Source organism: Oxyura jamaicensis, chromosome 2 (genome assembly GCF_011077185.1).
Source record: "Oxyura jamaicensis isolate SHBP4307 breed ruddy duck chromosome 2, BPBGC_Ojam_1.0, whole genome shotgun sequence".
NCBI classification, from domain to species: Eukaryota; Metazoa; Chordata; class Aves; order Anseriformes; family Anatidae; genus Oxyura; species Oxyura jamaicensis.
The window spans coordinates 70059949-70081418 of record NC_048894.1 but is presented as its reverse complement, the minus strand read 5'-3'; the positions used below and the strand labels follow the sequence as shown (position 1 = coordinate 70081418).

The 21470-nt window shown below is 39.1% G+C and overlaps 1 protein-coding gene across 2 annotated transcripts in view; it reads right to left on the bottom strand.

Moving 5' to 3' along the window:
- The window catches only part of LYRM4 (LYR motif containing 4), a 91070-nt gene that overhangs the window by 55786 nt on the left and 13814 nt on the right, over positions 1-21470 (bottom strand). For both annotated transcript variants that reach the window (XR_004747910.1, XM_035316401.1), the window contains exon 2: positions 10278-10398. Coding sequence is in view for 1 of the 2 variants with exons in the window: in XM_035316401.1 (XP_035172292.1) it covers positions 10278-10398 (121 nt within the window). In the remaining variant the exon portion in view is untranslated. The remainder of the gene's footprint in view (positions 1-10277; positions 10399-21470) is intronic.

Below are 21470 nucleotides of genomic sequence, written 5' to 3'. Positions count from 1 at the left end.
CCTACGTGGCTGCAAAATTCAGTCAAATGGTACTTGTGACAGATACCATGTTGGGTGCTAAACTAAAACACGGGGGTGTTCAGCAGATCCCCCACAGGATCACTGGTATATGACGACACAACAGACACAAAGGACAACTGCTGATTATTATTATTATTATTAATAGCAACTTTTTTTCCCCAGATTTTCATTAAATTACAATTAACATTGGTAGGATTTTTAAACGGGTTTCATTTTGACAAGCAATTTTAAAATACAAAAACAACTGGCAGCTTAGCTACTGGGACAACAGAATAGTTTCAGGGACAAAAGCAACAGAAGCATGAAGATAACAAAATGGGTCGGCAGAAAGGATGCTTGAAGACAGGTTTGTGGAGCAAATAGGACAAATGGAGTTTTTTTTTAAAGCCTGGTGTTATGCTGAGAATGAAGATGAGAAACTGTTTAGACTGAACAAATAATCTGTGGAAGAAGCAAATTAAGGGATCCAATTTGAAGTGGCAGGGGAAGATTTTACATACTGTATTTTCAACTTGCTGTGGGGGAACTTGTGTCCATCTGAGAAGTCAGGAAAGAATGCAAGTAGCTCAAATGGAAACTAAAATGCTGCTTCTTCCCTCGAAAAGCTGTAAAGAGAAAATCTGTAATTCTAATATGCTGAGATACTGATGACTGAGCATGTTGGAAGAAAATGTCGTTACAAAAACATAAAAACCCAACATTGTGCCCAGGTTTACAAGATCAAGTGACTGGTAGGTCAATGAGGTTGTCAATACCATCCTAAATTGCAGACTGAAGCTCAAGGGCAGCAGACCACAGTCCTGGGGATTTGAGGCACCAAATTTGCCAGAACCTGGCCTGTACTTGCTTAGTTCTGATGCCATTGTGCCTGGCACTGCCTCTTCAATAAGCAGTATATAACTGGGAAGAAAAGCTTTCTCAGCAAGGAACGAGAAATAAAAGAACAAATTATTAAGCAACAAAACCTGTGGGAGAACAAAATTAAGATCACTGCTGTAATAAAAGTGCTGTTCTGTTCTTTTTTTTTTTTTTTTTTTCTCTCCCAGAAGTCTTCAAAACAGCAATCCCTTTCATTTCCTCAGGGTTTAGCTCTACTTAAAACTGGTTTACTCCCATTATACCACAACAGATCAGCAGAAGGATTTATTATATGAAGTGAACATAAGTTACAGTACACAAGCAAGGCATTTAAAAGGTAGTATGCTTCATAAATAACACACCAAATATGGCCATATGTCTTTCCTATTTAGTAAAAAAGAGAGCTTCCACAGACATTCTCTGCAGCAGACTGGCACCCCCAGGAAACCACGCAGCAAGAAAGAGAAAGTAAGTTGCTCTGAGCTGAGTGTACTTTCACAGAATCACAGAATTGAAGATCATCGGGTCCAAACCCCCTGCCGAAGCAGGTTCCCTAGAGCAGGTTGCCCAGGTAGGCATCCAGATGGGCCTTGAATATCTCCAGAGAAGGAGACTCCACCACCTCCCTGGCCAGCCTGTTCCAGTGCTCCGTCACCCTCACCGTGAAGAAGTTCTTTCGCATGTTGGTGCAGAACTTCCTGTGATCCATTTTGTGGCCATTGGTTTCAATGCTATGAAGTCATCTTCACAGGCTCCCTGGGCTGGAACCAGTGCAAATCAGAATGACAGACCCAACACCACCACAGTCACGTTATGAACATGGCAGAAGTCACCTGAGTTTGGGTGGCTCAAATGGGTGACACTTATAGGTGACACTTCCCTCTCGGCAAATGTCACAAATAGGTGACACTTCCCTCTCAGCAACACGTGTATTTGCTATTGTTTGCTTTGTTTGGAAGAGGCCCACTTAAAGTTTTGTAGCAACAGCGATCCTTGTGAACTGTATTCATTTATGTACCAGACAGGAGCCCTAAGACTTGAACACAGGAAAGCAGAAAGCATGAAGGGATGAGTAGTATGTGAACACATCTCCCTGAAAACGAGATTTTTTTTTCTCCATGTGTCTGAGGCTTTCTTCAGCACACGCTGGTTCAGTTGGTGCTGCTGCCTCTTTCAAGCAGCTCCAACCAGCCCGGCTGAAGCAGCTTATTCTTTTCCATAGGGAAGCTTACACCTAGCACTGATCTGATCAGATGCGACACACTGCCAAGCCAAATTGCTCACTAGGAAGTCAGTCCTCCTTCTGTCCTTCAGAAAACCCTCCTCTACGTGTAACACCAGATGCTCAGAGCTCTGGATGCCTTATATAACTACTTATTATTTATGAGAAGGCCCCAACCTCTCTGGATTAGCCACTAAATATAACGGAAATAATAGAAGGTTTTTAAAATACTTTATCTGACATACAAGCAGCTGTTAACACTCAGTTCCTTTTTTTTGCTGTGTATGTCAAATGCTGTATAGCATGGCAAGCACTCCTGTTAGGGCTCTTAGAGAAGGGAGACAAAGCTTCAGGTTAACTCCCAACTGTCCCCGCCTGCAGCCTAAAGGTTACTTTCAATGCAGGGCCTACTTCAGTATTTAATATTGCAGGCAGAAGCTGACACTTGCAATTTAGTCAGTGGGGCAAACAACAGCAAATCATTTGTGAAAATACAGTCTTGTTCTCCATCAGGAGAGTTAAATGAAAGCCTGGAGAGTAACACTGCTCTGGAGACTCACACAGGTGTAACCTGAAGAGCAACACCACCTGAAGACGGTGAGATGTCTGCTGTACTTCCTGCACGTTCAGTTGCTAGAAGTTAAGCTGGTATGACAGCTCTGGGCTTGTGGCATCTGTTACAGTACTGCTTATCTCCAAAACTATCCCCCATGCCAAGATGAAAAAGCTATTTGTAAAGGTCAGCTGACTACTACCATGTCCTGTGAAGGGCCAAGTTCTGATTCGCTCGTGCTTCAGTTCAAATTTACCAAACATTTTTCAAGTGACTCCTATTTCAGTTTTCTCCTTGTTCCTTCTCATGTTCCCCCCCCCCCCCCCAAAACCATATAATTACTGGACATAAGATGCATTTACTCTCATACTGGAATACAAAAGTTGCGTAGCTCTGAATTTTATGCTTCCCCATTTCAATTTTCATTTCAGCCTCATTAGTACCATTTACTAAAAGCTAGCTATCATCCATCCCTATATCTCCCTCACTTGCATCTACATCTCTTTCCAAGAGCAATGAAACTTAGCGTATGTTAAAGACTTCTGTTTTTCTTCAGAGCACATCCTACTATGTAGGTTACAGTTATAAAAGAAATATATAAACTTACATTTCTTGAGTTATGTTCTCAAATCGTAAAGAGTAAGTGCAACTTGAATAAATCAAATAGGATCTAAATGACTGGGGGGAAAGTGTTAAAAAATCACCACTTCAAGAACTTTGAAATCAGAACCAAAACCAGCCCACAGAACAACCCCCCTAATGACGCCTCTCCTCCAAGTCAGCTAATTCAAATTCAGTATTTGGCTTCACCAACAAAATACCAGCATAATTTTAGAAAATGTACACAGGGAGCCAATCAAGTGAGAACTCATCTGCCAAATCAATTAAAAACTGGCTACTGGTATTACAACAGACTAGGAGGTGCCAGAATAGTGAAAAAGCTTCATTCCAACTATTTTCATTGTAGTTAAATTCTAGGTGGTATTGCCAGGTTTTACAAGTGTATGGATGCTTGATTATCACCAAAAACTAATTCTAGACAGTGATTTGATTGAACTGTTTTAATAGGATTGTAAGCCATTGTTTGATCATGCTGTTCACCTCCTGCTCTTCTGCATGGGAGGCATTTGAAAATTCTTCCCTGCATCTACCCTTGCTTTAACAGAGTAAATTCTTGAGAGGTAGGAATAGTTCTCTCTGTGTAATTTTGGCTTTATCCTGGTTTGAAAGTATAGGTGTGCAACTGCAATAGCTATAAATATGACACTTCCAAGGAACAGTACTTAGGTAGGAACTGAGAGTCGATAAACTTTATTACAAAAATAGGTATTTGCCATTGAGAATCTGAAAATTAAGAAGAAATATATATGTTTTCAAGGAACTTTTAAAGAAAAACTGTAAATTAATCTGATATTAAAACTCCCTTCCAGTGACAAACTTGTTAGAAGGAAACCATCTTAGAGCTCCCACATAGCAGGCAGCCATCAGGAAAAAGTATGTGACTTGCCAATATCGTACACATTGGTGAACAGCAATGTGGGTGCCGCACACTGTACTCACGGGGTTCAAAGAGCTTTTCCAGCTATTCCTTCATCTTTACCTCTAAACTGCTGATAATGTAATCAAATGTTATAAAGTATTTAACAACTTTCTTACATATACAGGAAAAAAAAAAAAGATGGAAATGATTCGTAGCCTGCAATTAGAACTACTAATAAGAATTTTCTGATTCTAAGAAGAACCTTCTAAGAATAAGAACCTTCTGCTACGGGCATCTAAGAACCTTCTAAGAATAAGAACCTTCTGCTACGGGCATCCAGCCTACAGTGCTGTGCTGTATTGGACACAGGCATCTTCAGGTACACATAATTATTTCTTAAAAGTTGGAACTGACTGTCTCAAAGAACGTCCCAATGTCCCAGCTGTGTAAATTAGTACTGGTCTCCTGAATGCTTAAATGTGTGCTTTCACACATTGAAAGGTATGCTTTCAATCCAGAAATACATACACTATGGTCATTGACTACTTTACCTGCTATTCCTGAAAATCAATCACAGGATTACTAGAACTGAAATTTAAGAAACAATGGGAGTGTTTGCTGATAAAGCTAGAAAGCGTGAGCAATAAAAATCAAAGCAGGTGCAGTAAACAAAGTGCTTCTATCCGTTCTTACCATAACCATAATAGAAATTATTTGTCCTGCTAATACTGTTTTGATCAATGGAAATATGATTGCTTATGCTTTGGCTATGTTATTACCAGTTCATATTAAGTGCTGTATTAGTACATTCTCAGTATAATTTCCACTTCCATTCAATAGTTACTTTACTCTATGATATTGCTAACATGAGATAATGCCAATAAATGGCTCAAGAAGATGCAGTACTTGGCTATGCACACCTGCACTGGCAACATGGCTTGTTTAAAAACATTTTTCAAAAGAACTGTTTAACTGTCTTTATTTCAAACAAATTTCAAAACAAATCCATACCAATCGTATTTACTAGAAGTGGACAATATGGAGAAATACAAGAATATGAGACAAAAAATCTCATACTAATTGTGATACAGACTTTTACCAAGGCATAGTCATGAAGCATTTACTTAAAACACTGTTAAAGTTATGTTAATAAAAGAAGACTGAAAACATAAAAACATACAACATTGCGAACATGAAAAGCAGTACTTGCGAACATGAAAAATGCTGCAAGTACTCAATATTTATTATTATCAGTGTCTTTTTAATAGTTTTCATACTTCAAGACCACATTCCTTCATTCTTTTTCATATCTGAAGGGAAACACAAAGAGAAGGTAAGCCTGAAGGAGAACAACGCAAGTTTATGATGAATTTTGTCTATCTCTGCTCTTAGAACACGCCTATGACCAGCCAGATACAAAGGAAGCAGATCTTCATGTCTTGACCGTCTTAACACTTCACGACATCTCTTGTCTCCCTGCTGAAGATTTGTGTAAAGCATGATTCAAATTGGTTTGGATTAGTTAAAGGGACAAACAAAGGCTGGGGAACGACAAATAAGTTATACTGAAGAGTACTGCAGCTATGTGATCTCAAAAATGGTACAATTGATATGCAAGCCTTCAGAGCTGGCAGGGAGTCCAGCATAACCCTTCTTAGCTAGACAAGGTGACCAGTAGCTTCCATCTGCAATCTAAACTGAGGAAAAAGTATTGTGAAGGAAGGCAGAAGAATGAAATGTCCTATATATTAAAACTGACATTTAATCAGAGCACAGGTCTAATACTGCTTTGGAATTTCACTTTTATATTTTCAAACCAACTTGAGATACAGTATGCCACAAAGAAAACTAACAAATACTTTAAAACACACAGTATTACCATATCTTCATAGGGGCTTATATAAACCTTGAATCTCAACAACAGCAGTAACATTTCAGGGCTAATTTTCTTGCCACTCACATAATGATGGAAATTCACAAACATCATCCTGCATGGCCAGAACTGGCTGTTGTGATCATCTTCTTTCTTAAGGACCTCAAAGAATTCTCCTGAAAACTTTTCAAAATTTTCTACTTCAAACTACCTTGTGACAATGCATTTCTCAGTGCCCTTCTTGAAAGGAAGATGCTATAAATTGTGCTGTTTACACAGTGAACACAGGCACATAAAAATCTTCAGAAACTGTGTCGAGAAAAGAATCAGAATTGTTCCTTTCTTTAGCAGTCCTATTTTTAAATCAAAACCAATAACAAGCAGAGGAGGACTAAGTTGAAGATGAATGTTCCTCTATGCTTTTCAGCTTTATAAAGCTACTTTTATAACATTCAAGCAAATTGTACAGTGACTGACATGAACAAAATGACAGTAATCTGTCACCATTTCACATTTCCCACTAGGCTGATTCAAATACTTATTTATGAACCTTACACTTCAATGGTCACTTTGATGACTAAACCATAAATTAGAATGTAAAGTGAATATAAATTTGATTTTAGAGTAACCATAAATTGTCAGCGAAGTGGGATGTTATTTAATTTCTATCGACACACTATGAAAAAGTCAGCCACACCAAGATGTGCTACATCATAATAAACCCCAAACTTAGCAAAAAAATGCATGCTAGATCTCATGTTTGTTGCCATGCTTCTGCCTCTAAAAATAAAAAAAAAACAACTTAATATTATGTTTTAAATATGTTTTAAATATAAGCTCTTAATAATGTCAGATGACTTCATTACTTGTATTTTCAATTAAACAAAGAGCAAGAATGTTTTTTTTTTTATTATTTTTTTCTTCCCTACAGAGCATGATAAAATTTGACTACAAACACATCAATATAAATTTAGACTCTAAGGTTTATTATAGTTCTAAGGAAAAGCTTACTTTTAAGATAGAAGACGGATATTTTTTCAGTATTTACCTCTTTCTTTACAACTGAACTGGAGATGACACTGACACCTAATAGAAATTCTGCAAAGAACAGTTCTCCATTTACTAGAAAAACTTTTCTAGGGGGTGGTGTTGGATGAGAGAATGACTCAGCAAGAATAAATCCGTGTTACTAAAGCATTAGGAAATCTTCCAGGAACTCACGTCTCAAAAAAATATCTTGGCAAACTCATTTCCTTTTATTAGATCTTTTTCGTTAAATGTTCCATTGCCTACTATATTATTATTTTGAATCCCACAAATACATGCCTAATAGAAACACACCTTTCCAAAATTGCATGCAGCATGATTATGCTTTGAAGTTGGAAAACTTCTGTAAATGTGACACATATGAAATAAATCAATGAAAATTGCACTTTTTTAGCAGTGTTAAAACGGGGAAGTAGTGTCAGAATCTCTTTAATATTCCTTACTTTTCAAGTACATTTTTCCTAAAATCCTTACATGGAATGATACTACAATGTGATCCAATTTAAAAACTACTTCAGCAGATGTATTTTGCATGTGGGAGAAACCCTTTACTTGTTGAGAGTTAACACAACAACAATCAAAACCTTGTGGCTTTAGCAGTAACAGGTTATTCTGCATTATTCTGGTTATGTCCTAGTGACAAAGATACCCTTCAAAGAACAAACACAGAGAAAGACAGGCACTCAGTACTGTTTGCTTGACAAAAGTTTATAATATATTTAATGTGTCTGTAATATGTTTCTACCAAACTCTAGGGTTTGTAAACGTGTGTAAAAATAAAACACGCAACGAGATTATCATATTCAGAAAATTCAAGTGGACCTTGAATAAAAGGGAACTAGAATCTGTGTCCTTTCTGTTTCTGGCTGAAAAATAAAATCTTCCTGGATGAAAAATTAACACCTACTTATTAAACATTTTAAAGCAAGAATTATGTATGACGTTATTGAATGGAATATGGCCTTCCAGAACTTCTCTCAATCTTGAGTTGAAAAAGATTTATTTATAAAATTGGCCATTAATATAAAGTAGCAAAATAAATAAATAAATAAATAAATAAATAAAAAGGAAGTAGAAAATTAAGATGGTTCTACTGATAATGAAAAAGGCATAAAAAAAGATTCAAGACACGATGCACATCATAGAGGGGAAAGAGTCCCCCCATCAAGACTCTCATTTTGGAGAACTGGTATCTTTTTTAGCGTCTACAGTAACAAGGTAATCTCTGTGTTCACAGGACTCATCGGGAAGAGATAAGTTTAATTTTAAAATCTGTCCTGGACCTATTATGGGTTAGATGAATCAAAAGAACCATATTTTCTCAAAGAAAAAAGACTGAAAGCTTTTATTTGAGGAAGACTTATCCAGCAAACTGCCCTTTTGAGAGTCAAATTCTACCTGTATGAAGTTGGGGTATCCCAAACATTAACGTACTATCAATCAGGGTCATTTTTTCAGCATCCCAGTTCATTATCAATATTTCCCACCTATTTCAAGTGCTTTGATACCTTGATATTGAATTATTTTCAGAAAGAAGAAGCACTTGTTATTAAAAAAGGTTGCACCAAGTAAGTCCTACTTAAATTTATTTATGGTTTAAAATATCTTAGTACCACTTCAGTCATCTATTTCACAGCAAAATAGTTATTGTGATAGCCTCATTAATGCTTTTCTGAGTTATCAAAGATGTTTACATTTTTACTCACATCCATCACAGATCAATTTTCTGACATGATGACTTTTTCTGTATTACAATCCAGAAGTGATTTTTTGTAGTATTTTATTTTAACCACAAATTGTTACTTTTTTGATGCAGATTTCTGAAAGCGGCAGAATTGGACCCCATGCATTCTCATCTTTTGCCACTTTTCTTCTTCAATTTCTCCAGTCTCTAATACTTCTCTGCATAACAGACCTGCATATATTGCCTCTCCAAGAAAAACTTCAATAAGAAGAGCTGAAAAATGCTACTTGTCACATACAGGTATGAGAAAAGAGAAACAAAAACAGAAAAAAAACCTTGGCATTTAAATACACTTGCACTGAGTCAATCCAGTCTTAATTGCTTCCTTGAGAAACATTTTTTAAATACAAGATTAGCAACTGTTTGGGTTAAAAAAAAAAAAAAAAGATAGCAAAGCTGTGGGAGCACAAAACAACACCTGGTCCTGAAAAAAATAATCTAAAGAAATAATTTAACTTACACCATAATTTTAATACTTTATTGTTGAATCAGAGGGCCCAGCTTCTTGCTGAAGTGAGAATCTAGCTAAGTGCCCTGCAGGTTGTAGAAAGCACCATGTTAAAACAGCCATTAGAGGATCAGGTACTTAAGGAATATTCATTTGGTACTTAATAGAAATACTACAGAGCTCTGACCAGTATCAGTAAGTGCAGACTTGGCAAGGAGACACAGCTGAGGCATTACAAGTGCCCTTAGAGCATTCAGGACTAGAAGCTTCTTTTGTTTAAATTTCCAATGGTCACTGCAGATAGAGTGTGGGTATATACAAGAAGTAAAAAAACATCTAAAGTTCCATGAAGTATATAGTTCGTATCTAAATATGGTACCCACAAGAAGGAACAGAGATGCTACAAATGCTACTGAGCCCACATCAGAGAGAAATATTGCCAGTGACTCAACTTTTTCTGAAGAAAAACTTATCACTCTGCTTGGACACACATTTAGCCAGCATTTCATTAATTTCCTTCAGGATTTTCTTGTTCTGTTATTGTTCTAGCAATGTATATGCAGCTGGAGAAATACAACCACAGAAGACAAGACTATTTGCAGTGCCACTATTCCAGAGTGCCACTGCCACTCTTCCAGAACTGTGATGGAAGGAAGAAGGAATGAGGAAAGGAAATCTAATATACATGAGGTAGAGGAAACAAATTCAAGGGAAAATGAGGGCAGAGCAGAGAAACAGAGTGAAGAGACAGATAGAGGCAGTAAAATAAACAGCAGAAATGATAACGGAAGATCATATAAACTTTTGATAGCAAGGCCTTTTCAGGCTGCTGAAACGAGCATCCCTAAATCCCCTGTTACAACCGTGATGGATAAATGAATGTTTCCCATCTTCTCAAACTCAGACATACAAAAACTACTGTTCAACCAGAGATATTTTGAGCAAGGATTTATTTTTTCCATCTGTAATGGCATAAGACAGTAGAGTGATGAATATACAACTCTTAGCTAAAATAAGAAAAATGAACATACCTGCCGATGAATAATCTCTAGGTTTGCTTTTGCTTTATTCACTAGTTCTTCTATTTTTTCGGAATCCGTTATATTCTTGTTTTCTCTGAAGGCATCTCTTATCCTTCTGATGGCATACGTTCTAAATGTAAACAATAAAAAGACAGGTTCATAAATGTGCCACAGTTTATGACATTTAAACATTCTTTAAAACATACTTTTTTTTTTTTTTTTTTAAATAAATCTACACACACGCACACTTCACTTACCTAGTTTTTTTATTTATTTTATTTATTTTTTTGATGTATATATGTATTTCTATTCAGGGTCTTGTCTTGCCTGAGTTGAAACACTGACCAGATTTTTTAAATTAAAAAAGTCATTTTACTTAAAGTTGCTGTAGGAAAACTTCATACTTCACGTATCAGTAGTGTCTTTATAGCTCTGCTTGTTATTACTGTAAACATACTGTTGGATTCCCAGTCTGGATACTGCAAAGCTCAAGAACATAACAAAAACAACATCAAAAAAAAACACAACAAAACCCAACCAGCTCCCAAATGATTGTGTCAGCATGATCATTTTTATTCCTAGTATTCTAGAGGTCACTGGTCTCAATGCTAACAATAAACACATTACACATAAGAACAAGTTCTGACTTTCCACTAGAAGACTAATGGATCAGCCATACCAAAAAGGGCTCTTTCTGTCACTCGTTTCTTCTGACAAAGCATATTTCACCTTTCAGTCCAACACCTCATCTATTTCCCACTCATAAGCAGTAATAGGTAGGATATCTGCAAGCAGAGAGAGCTTTCAGTTTCTGCTTTCCGAGAGGAGATCCAAACGTGCAGTCATCTCTGAAACTCTCCCCTTTCTTTCAAAGCCATTAAGAATCTTTATGTAGTCTGCAATGCATTGCTTAATAAAAAAAATAGGGCCCATTTCAATATTAAAATTTTCAGACTGAGCAGTACATGCTTTTATTACACACTTGTTAGGAGGATGGAAGGAGAAATGGGAGTACACTGATCCTGCTCAGCTATCTTGATAACGTTCTACTTCTCTATCATCACATCAGTACCAGTTTTACTGCAGAAGGTAAAACCCCACGTGTGGCTCTGGAAGGAAAGGTTGCTGCAAACACCACAAATAGTATAGTATTTCAACAGCTGCCTCAAATCTCGCATAAAAGTGAAACACAAGACACAAAATTGTCTGAAACGGGATCATGAACCCACCCAACTATGCTGAAAAGTGAAAATTCTGGTACAGGGGACAGAGGAAGGGAGAGGAAGAGTATGAAGGACCCCCAGCCAGCATCACTCCATACCATTAGATGGTGCTATCCAGCTCCTAATGCAGAATCCACCAGCCAAGAGGCCTTATTTTCTCTTTGAGCTCATAAATAATACATTTCAATCACAGGAATCGGGATGGTTATGGAGTCCCACCCTGCTGCCACACACCAGCAGATGGTGCGCGCTTTTAATTAGGGCCCGTTCACCTATAATGTGACACTGGGGTGTGCAAGTGAGCGAGCGTGTGTTTGTACGTGTGAAGTTAATAGAATGTATTAAATATGGAAGCTCATTCTCTTCTGCAGCTGGTGTCCTAGCAAGATTTGAAGGGGAAGCTGCTTTCCTCTAGAAAAAAAATAAAAATAAAATCAAAAACCCCACAGCCCCAAATAATTAAGATAGACTGTAATTTTGTTGCTTGATAATGAATGGATTTCAAATCATCGCACATATATATGTGGAATTAAGCTGTGCAGAAACATGTTTTCTGCAACAAAGGAAGGGTTGCCAAAAGATATGCAGTCCTAATATAATTTTTTTAGCTAAAGAAAAACAACAAAAAACAACAATAAAATGGTAAGCATCCATTATTGGGTACAAGTCTTCCAAAATGCAATACAAATGAGTACGCTACCTAAAAAAAAAGGGCCTAGAGCAAATTCTTGTTCAGTGTAACACCTATGGACTCTTTTTTCTGTTTTGTACATATGGTGCATTAATTGTTCCATTTTCTCCTTCCTCCTCTCATTACACCCAACAGTTACTCAGAAAGAAAAGATATGTACTTAAAAACTGGTTAACTGGTTTGATGTTTTCTCTCTATAGTCAGAAAGTATGTTGCAGTTTTCTCCTCTTACAGTTTCTTTAAAACTTTATAGACATTAATATCCAAATGAAGCTATTTTACATAGGCTTAAAAGCACAACCTTAATTCTATGGCTAAATCACTGCATCTCCAGTATATTCTAAACACGCTTCAAAGAATAGCTCTGTATCGTGGCACTACACTAAGGTTACACTTAGATTCAAATTACTGCTTAAGGAAGAGCTGAACTCAGAGCTCAAACCTGATGCTATACTTGGCTGTAAAGCATCCTTTCCTCTCCACTGAAGGGTGCCTGGAGAACAACTCCAGCTTTCTAACACTCAAAAGTCTTTGAACATTATGTAAGAAGTCAAGATATAAAAAAATGGCTTTGTTTGTTCATTAAACAAAACAAAACAAAAAACTACAAAAACTTAAAAAATAAACCACACAACTTTTTATAGGCTCAAGTTGGGAGCAATCTCAGTTCCACATCTTAACACTCTACAATTCAAGAGCTGTGTGAGCGCCAAAATCTAGTACTAACATATGACTGCAAGCCCATGAACAACAGAGCTCTCTTGAAATAGAGCAGCATGTGTAGCAACATGCTGTAAGGACACACATGGTATAAAAATAACCTGTTCATTTGGACACATAATCTGTTTTTGATATAAGAGCCACTCTAAAGATCTTCTGGGTGATGAAGAGAGACTGATCAGCTGACCAACTGCCCTTACGTTGGGTATTTTCAGTTCAGCAAGCATAAACACCAAAAATCAATTGCGTACCATTTGAAGGTGCAGCTCGAAATGTCAGTGGTAGAGAATATATGGCTATCTTCCCAAATCCTTACAAAATTGACCTAAAAGGAGTACTGTCTGAAGACAGTGAAAGAGATGAAAAGTGCATTGGCAAGTTGAGTGGTTGCTGTGACTCCCGGACGGGCATTTACCCAAACTGACACAAAGGAGCTGAGGACATACCACAGTGCAACCAGTTTCACCTGATGTGAGTGAACAAGAGATGCTGCAGTTCTGCCACCCTCCCCACAAGGCAGAAACCCTCCCTCTGCCACGTCCTCACTCAGACCAGCACAGCCAGCCTGGTACCTGACCCTGCGGTGAGCCAGTCCAGCTCGGTGCACTGACAGAAGTCCTACCTACAGAGAGAACCACTTATCTGTCATGTTTTTTCCCATGCCAGTGAGCTCAGTTGGCTCTGTACAGGACTGGACGGGCACTGAAGAGGAGGAAACAAAGCAGTATAGATTTAGATGGGTGCAGCGCGTGACAGATGCCACTCCAAGAGAAGCTGAGCAAGGCGGGTAAGTTAAGTTTATAGCTCTGGAAAAGTTCTGAAAAATGCAAGAGTTCTCATTAAGAAACGTCATTACAAATGAAATTTGTAATGCATTTCACTATCTACTATTTTTCTCACCGTTCTTTGGAATGTGATAACTCTTTTTGTGATCCTTACTCATGTGCATCCCTTATACAATTAACTCCCAATTAAATCAAAAGTATGTAATCAATGGGTAACAGATTCAGTGCAATGCCTTCAGACCAAAGCCGCTGCAGGTGGATAGCTACACAGGGTAACAGATGTTCCTAAGTACAAAATAAAAGGAGTGGTTGGGGCTTAATGCGAGAGCAAGGCCAAATCATTAAGACAAACTCAAAGGGAATGGGGACTACCTGCTAATGTTAAGAGACAACAGTGGCCCCAAATAATAGTAAAAATCACAGAGGTATGACTAAAAAAGTCTTTTTCCTTATACTCAGTCATTTAGCTCTACCTTCTGAGAGTCCATCTTTTTCTTTCCCTGAAGCACAATCAAAAGCCTAACATGAGTCCTCATAAAAATGAAGCCTACAAGAAAAGAATGAAATCACAACATAGGCACTTCAGAAAATAATTGTTGCTTGGGGATTCAGGTATTTTTATTTATTTATTTATTTCAAAAATGTTTACTTATCTGATGTCTGACTAGAAAATAAAATAAAAAATTAAATAAATCAGCCTCCTTTTCAAGCATTCACTCTTGCATCTTTGTGCTCTGCTAAAGTGGAGCGTAAGAAAAAAAAGCTGAAACACTGTGCAGGCATACTTGCTTTGTACTAAGAAGCATTAGACCTTCAAAATAAACCCGGCCAAATACTGTTTGTCTCAGCACCACTTTGCATTTACTAATATCAAAACATGCTAAAGGTTTAAGTCATCTTTCAAAGACAGCTTTACAAATACGTTGACACTTCTTTTTGACTGTGAACAAATACAATCTATTAATGGATCACATCGCAGTTACAGGCAACGTACATTTAAACATAATGGCTTTACAAATTGTCATTGAGCACTTATACAAATACAGAAGAGGAGGATTGTGATACACAACCTGTACAAATAAGACATACATTGTAGGGGAAGCGTCTGTTGGGTTAGAACGTTCAAGACTTTAAAAAAAGGTATAAGCTAATAAGGAAAAATGCATTTTCATTTAAGTTGTGTTTAATCAATTAAGATGACAGATCAATACTTAATCTCTGGGAAGCCCACTGTAGTTAATAATTATGAAATAAAGTATATGATGCTTTTACTTGAGTAGACAATGTACAGAAGTGACATATTGATATACAATATAAAAATATACCAAGTGAGGGACCCTTCTTGTAAAAGACAGTTGTTTCCTTTCACTAACTGTATTTTCTTACCACCTCTTCTTCCAATCTATTGGATTGGAACATCTATTAATTTAAGGCAACAATAACATATGTTCTCAGAACTTTCCATTGTTACTAACAAAATGTGCACCAAAATTGATTGGCCTAACTGAATTTTCAGAATTACATATAATTTAAAAATTGAAAGATTTTAGAATTTTAAAAAATGCAGAAAATTAGCACCTTAAACTTTTATTACTATTAGTGAGGATGTCTCCATTACAGCATTAGTTCCGAGGGAAGGATTATTTCCATACATCCATATATATAGATATGGAAATATGTATGTATAATGTATCTATCTGCATTTTCTGTAAAGGTCTCATTAAAAGTCACCAATAAGAGTCATGCAAAAGCTGCATACAATTACATCTTAATAACAAAAAAGAAACATCTGATGACAGAAGTGTGTTTGAGACTGAGAGGCAAGACAACTCAACTTGGACCAATGAAGACAATAAATCTTCCCAAAGCCTTTACATTCCATAAGGAAGTAGTTGTGACTTGCCTAATTAAATGCAGGAACAAGAGCACGGTGTGGATACAATGTTTTTAATCAACAAGGTGTTCCTGGAACTCCATCACTAGACATTTTTCAGCACTGCCACCTCAGGTGGCACAGTAAGAAAAACACCTGCCTGTTCTGTCAAATAAAAGCAAAGCCTGGAATCAGGACTTGCTTGGGGGAAGCAAATGGGCAGTAGCTGTAGGGTGGGATAGGAGGACAGGAAAAAAAAAAAGGAAAAAAAAAAAGGAAAAAAAAATCCTTTGGTTAAAGAGCTAGAAAACTTAGTACAAAAAAAAATTATCTTATTAGCATAGACTGTTGATTAATCTGATATTATTTCCTTTAATTTTTTGAATTGATCACAAATTGTGATTTGTTTCCTAGACAAAGTTTTCCCAAAAAATGTAGAATGAAACCTAAAAGCTGTTACTTGGTTTCTCTGCTCATATACAAAATATGAATTGCAATCGAATTGCCAAGAAATATGTCAGGAGAAAAACAGCACTAGCTACACTTTATGAGAGAAGATTACCCAAAAAGAACAGAGGAAGGGGATAAAAATAAGGAAAGTATGCCCTTCTGGCATAGGGGGAATGGTATAGTGAATCATTATAGGGAATAATAATAGAAAAGCTACTATTTACTCTTTCTCCCTACTACAAAATTTAGTTCAGCATTTCAGCAACTTATTTTTCAAAGGCTGAGGTATCGAACAGACATAGATGACAAGGCATTTGCTGATGAACGTGATGAACGTTAGAAAATACATTTGAGACCTGGTGACTGTGACTGAGTACATCTGACATCCTATATAATCAGATATAAAAATTTGCTAACTACTTACTTCTAAAGCAAATCTCGTTATTTTGTGCCCATATCACAGAACTCGTTCTAATAAAAACTCGAACCTTTTCAGTGCAAGCTGCCCTCGATGAGAAAGACAAAAAACTCGTAAAACCCATGTCTATTTCTAAAGCTTCCTTTTCTTTAATTAATCTAAAAACTGAAAATAAAATACCTCCACATTTTTATATACAGACTTGCAGCTCTTTTTGGGAAAAAGCATTTATTTCTTCCGACTATCCTTGCAGAAGTTAGTGCTTGTAATAATTTCAGCAATGACAACATGGATTACTACCCAATTGGCAGGATCACATTGAGGTCAGAAAGGAGCTAGGGAGGCCTCTAGTCCTGCCTCGGGCTGAAAGCAAGGTCAGTAATGGGTTCTGGGCAGGTTACTCAGTGCCCAGTTAGGTCTTGAAAACCAGGAGGGCAACTGGACCATCTCTGGGCAACCTGCATGTTTGCTTCAATGTCCTTGTGGAAAAGCTTTTCCCTAAGCCAGCCTGGAAACCTGGCTCCCTCAGCCTCTCCTCACTGGGGCTGCTGCTTCTGCTCCCAGAGATCTTGGTGGCTTCTGCTGAATTTACTTTACATTATCGATATCTTTCCTGGGGGTGGCAAGACTGAATGCAGTATTCCAGATGTGGTCTAACAAGCACTGAGTAGAGAGGGATGAACACCTCCCTCAATTTGCTGGCTGTGCAACTGCTGATACAGCCCCGAGTTCTCTTGGACTTCCTTGCTGACAGAGCACACTGCTGGCTCACGCCCAGTTTGTTGGGCTCCTCAGCCCCTTTTCAGCAGCCTGTCCCAGCATGTGCTGTTGCTGTGCCGCTCTTTCCCAGGTAAGGGACATCGCACTTGTCCTCACTGAGTTTCATGAGGTTGCTGTTGGCCTATTCCTTCAGTCTTCCCAGGTTACCCCAGATGGCAGTCCTACTCAACTGCATTAACTGCTTTCCCAATTTAGCATCATCTGCAAGCTATATGAGAATGCACTGTTACTTCCTCTGGGTGTAAAGATGTGAAACAGGATGAGTCCCAGGGTTGACCCCTGAATCAACATATTTGCTACCAGCCTCCTGCAGAGCACGTACCATTAACCACCACCCTATAAGCCCCAGCACTCAACAAGTCTTAAAATAGTGTGGTTGTCTACCTGTCTAGACCCTAATATCCTAGCTTATACACAAGAATATTGTGGGAGACAGCACTGAAAAGCCTTCCTAAAGTAGAGATAAGTGACATCCACTGCTCTCCTCTTGTTCTCAAATTCAGATATTTTATCGCAGGAGACAATGGAGTTGATCAGGTGTGATTTACCCTCAGTGCTCGAACATCTTCATGTCCCCAGAATACTACAAGTGCTGTTCACAGAAAACTATGGCTATTTCTGCAGTTCTTTGAAACATACATTTTTGTTGCCTTACTTCTAAAAATAAAAACAGTTATTGGGTTAATTCTAAGCGTAAAGAATTTCTGCAGAAGGGAGTGCTTTTCATAAGGTCAGGGTTAAAAGAAAAAAGGAAAGATGCCCGAATGAAAGAGTTCTTTTAATCTTAATTGGAGTTGTAACTGCAGTGTTATATTGCAGAAGAGGTTAAAAAAGGGGGGTTACCAGTGAAGGACCCCATCGAACAAGTTGTTCAGTTAACGAGGCACCAGGCAAGGATGTGCTACAGGAACCAGAAACAGAATTTGCCACAGATGAAAAGTGTCCTGATGGCCTCAAAATGACAAACAGCTCTCTGCTACGCTTTCACCGCCCAAGACCCTGACAACTGCTCACCAGGACACCAGGGTAGTTTGCAGTTCAATTACCAGGCGGGGAATGCCTTTAAACCACAAGTTCAAATCCTGACAAGACGGATTTCTCTCTTCTTCCTTTTGAGGCAGATGTATACCATTCCATTTGTTGTGCTACTATTTCTGAACAGCTCTTAATAAAGGTCTAGCCTGCTGTGAATCACCATTACAAATTCCATTATATTTTCCCAGAAATACTAGAGTTTTAGTTCAATGCTGTCGCCAAAATTTCTCTCTTCACCACTGGCTAGGGATTGCCTGTCATTCTATGAAGAGAAGTCATTCAGTCTCTGACACAGGTACCCTGAAGACAGCCAGCCATACTGCAGGTCTTGGCAACACGAACTGTTCATTTAGAAACCAACTGGGTGCTGAGCAGCCTTGCTGGCTAGAAACAATTCCCACTTGTCAGTACAAAACAAATTGCCTTTGATGAAGTAGTAATTATTATTATTTTATTTTTTCCATTTTTTTTCCCCAATTAAGAAGCAAGGCATAAAGCCCTGGTATATTCCAACTTCTTGGACAGCAACACGTTTGGCCTGGATTGAGACTTTGGCCAGTGACACCTCCCACTTGTCCAGGCTGCCCAGTGTCTCATCCAACCTGGCCTAGAGCACTTCTAGGGATGGGGCATCCACAGCTTCTCTGGGCAACCTGTGCTAGTGCCTCACTGCCCTCAGAGTGAAGAATTTCTTCATTATATCTAATCTAAATCTATCCTCTTTTAGTTTAAGACCATTCCCCCTTGTCCTATCATTATCTACCCAAGTAAAGAGTCTTTCTCCATCCTTTTCATAAGCCTACTTTAAGTATTAAAAGGATGCAATGAGGTTTCCCCAGAGCCTTCTGTTATTCAGGCTGAACAGCCCCAGCTCTCTCAGCCTTTCCTCACAGGAGAGGTGCTCCAGCTTTCTGATCATCTTCATGGCCCTCCTCTGGACTTGCTTTTAACACTTGTAGTGGGTTTACGTGGCAAGGTTTTGGTAGCAGGGAGCCACAGGGGTGGCTTCTGTGAGAAGAATCTAGAAGCTGCCCCATGTTTGGTAAGGGCCCTGCTGCTGACCAGAGCCAAGCTACTAAGTGATGTTGTTTTGCGCCTCTGTGAGAGCATATTTAAGACAGGGAAAAAAAACACTGCGCCACACAGCAGCAGGGAGAGTGAGAGGAGTGAGGAACAGCCTTGCAGGCACCAAGGTCAGTGAAGAAGGAGGGGGAGAGGTGCTCCAGGCGCCAGAGCAGAAGTCCCCTGTGGCCTGTGGTGAGGACCATGGTGAAGCAGGCTGTCCCCCTGCAGCCCATGGAGTACCACGGTGGAGCAGGGTTCCACGCTGCAGCCCAGGGAGGAGACCACGGTGGAGCAGGTGGGCCTGCACCGACGGAGACTGTGGCCTGTGGAAGACCCCTGCCAGAGCAGATTTTGGGCCAGACCCGCAGCCCATAGAGAGGAGACCGCGCAGGAGCAGGTGACCTGGCAGGAGCTGCTGCTGTGGGGGACCCAGGTTGGAGCAGTGTGCTCCCGAGGGATGGACCCCGTGGTATGGACCCATATCTGGAGCGGTTCTTGAAGAGCTGCTGCCTGTGGGCAGCCCACGCCGGATCAGTTCAGCAAGGACTGCATCCCATGGCAGGGACCCCACAGCACAGGGGACAAGAGTGACTGAGACGGAGCGGCAGAGACGCAGTGCCGTAGACTGACCACAACCACCATTCCCCTGTGCCGCTTGGGAGGAGGAGGTGGAGGATGGATAGGGGGAAGGCGTTTTTGGTTTCTTTCCTTTGTTTCTCACTTCTCTAGCTTATTAGTAACAGGCAATAAATCATACTATCTCCCTACTCTGAGTCTGTTTTGCCCATTTTGATAATTGTTGAGCAATCGTGTTGTCCTTATCTCAAACCTTGAGCCCTTTGTGTCATATTTTTCTTCCCCTTTCCCTTTGAGGCGGGGGAGTGAGAGGGCGGTTGTGGTGGAGTTTGGCCCCCCACCCATGTAAAACCACCACACATCTCCATGTCCTTCTTGTACTGGCGGCCCCAGATCTGGATGCTGCACTCCAAGTGAGACCTCATGAGGGCAAAGCTGAGGGGGACAATCCAATCCTTCCACCTGCTGGCCACCCCTCTGGTGATGCAGCTGGCTTCCTGGGCTGCACTGATGGCTCGTGTCAAGCTCTTTGTCCACCAGAACCCCCAGGTCCCTCTCTGCAGGGCTGCTCTCAATGTTTAATTCTCCCAGTTTAGCCTCATGTCTGGGATTGCCCTGACCCAGGTGCAGCACCTTGCACTTGGATGTGCTGGACCTCATTAGGTTTACGTAGGCCCACTTTTCTAGCTTGTCCAGGTTCCTTTGGATGGCATCCCTTTGTTCTCTTTTATCGACTGCAACACTCAGCTTGCTGTCATCTGCAAACTTGCTGAGGATGCACTCAATCCCATCATCTATGTCATTGATGAAGATACTGAATCGTATTGAAATTAGACACAATCCAGTGATCTCATTACAAAGGAAACAAACCACAAATACCCTTTATTAAACAATCCGCATGAAGTAACAGATCCCCTGTTCTGTCTGCTTACAAATAACACACTAGAAATTACAGGATTTGGAAGATTACCATTATTCTCCAAACTTTATCCTTTCATCCACCTCTATCACCTCTACAGCTGATCCAGAAATCTTTGTTTCTTAAATCTCAGTCAACAGTGACAACCATCCCCCACCGGACCTCCCATCACCATATGGCTCAATGACCTTCCCTCATTTATAGCAAAGCATTGCATGTTTAGCTTAACAAATTTGCAACATCACTTTTGACAATAATGATGGATATTTGAAATTACAATGTAACACTAAGCAGCATAGAAAATTCTAATATATGCAAAGCTCATTAGTCATATCTAAGACCTAAAAAAAATAATCAATTTGGAATGCATAATAAAATCACCATCCTACTTTTTGCCTACAGAGTACTGCATATTATTTTTAGACATTTGGATTGCGAATATTTTATGTATTGTTCAAAGGCACTATGTTTTAGGAAGCTCAGACACAAACTGCTGTGATTATGTTATCAGAGGTTCAAAAAAAAAACAAACAACCACCAAATGGAGACTGTTTTATACACCATGAATGCTACCTAAGGCAAGTCACCTAAGGCTACCTACAGCAAGTCAAGAACTGGATTTTATATTTCTGTATTTTCTTCTGTTTAATTAGTTACAGGCTATGAA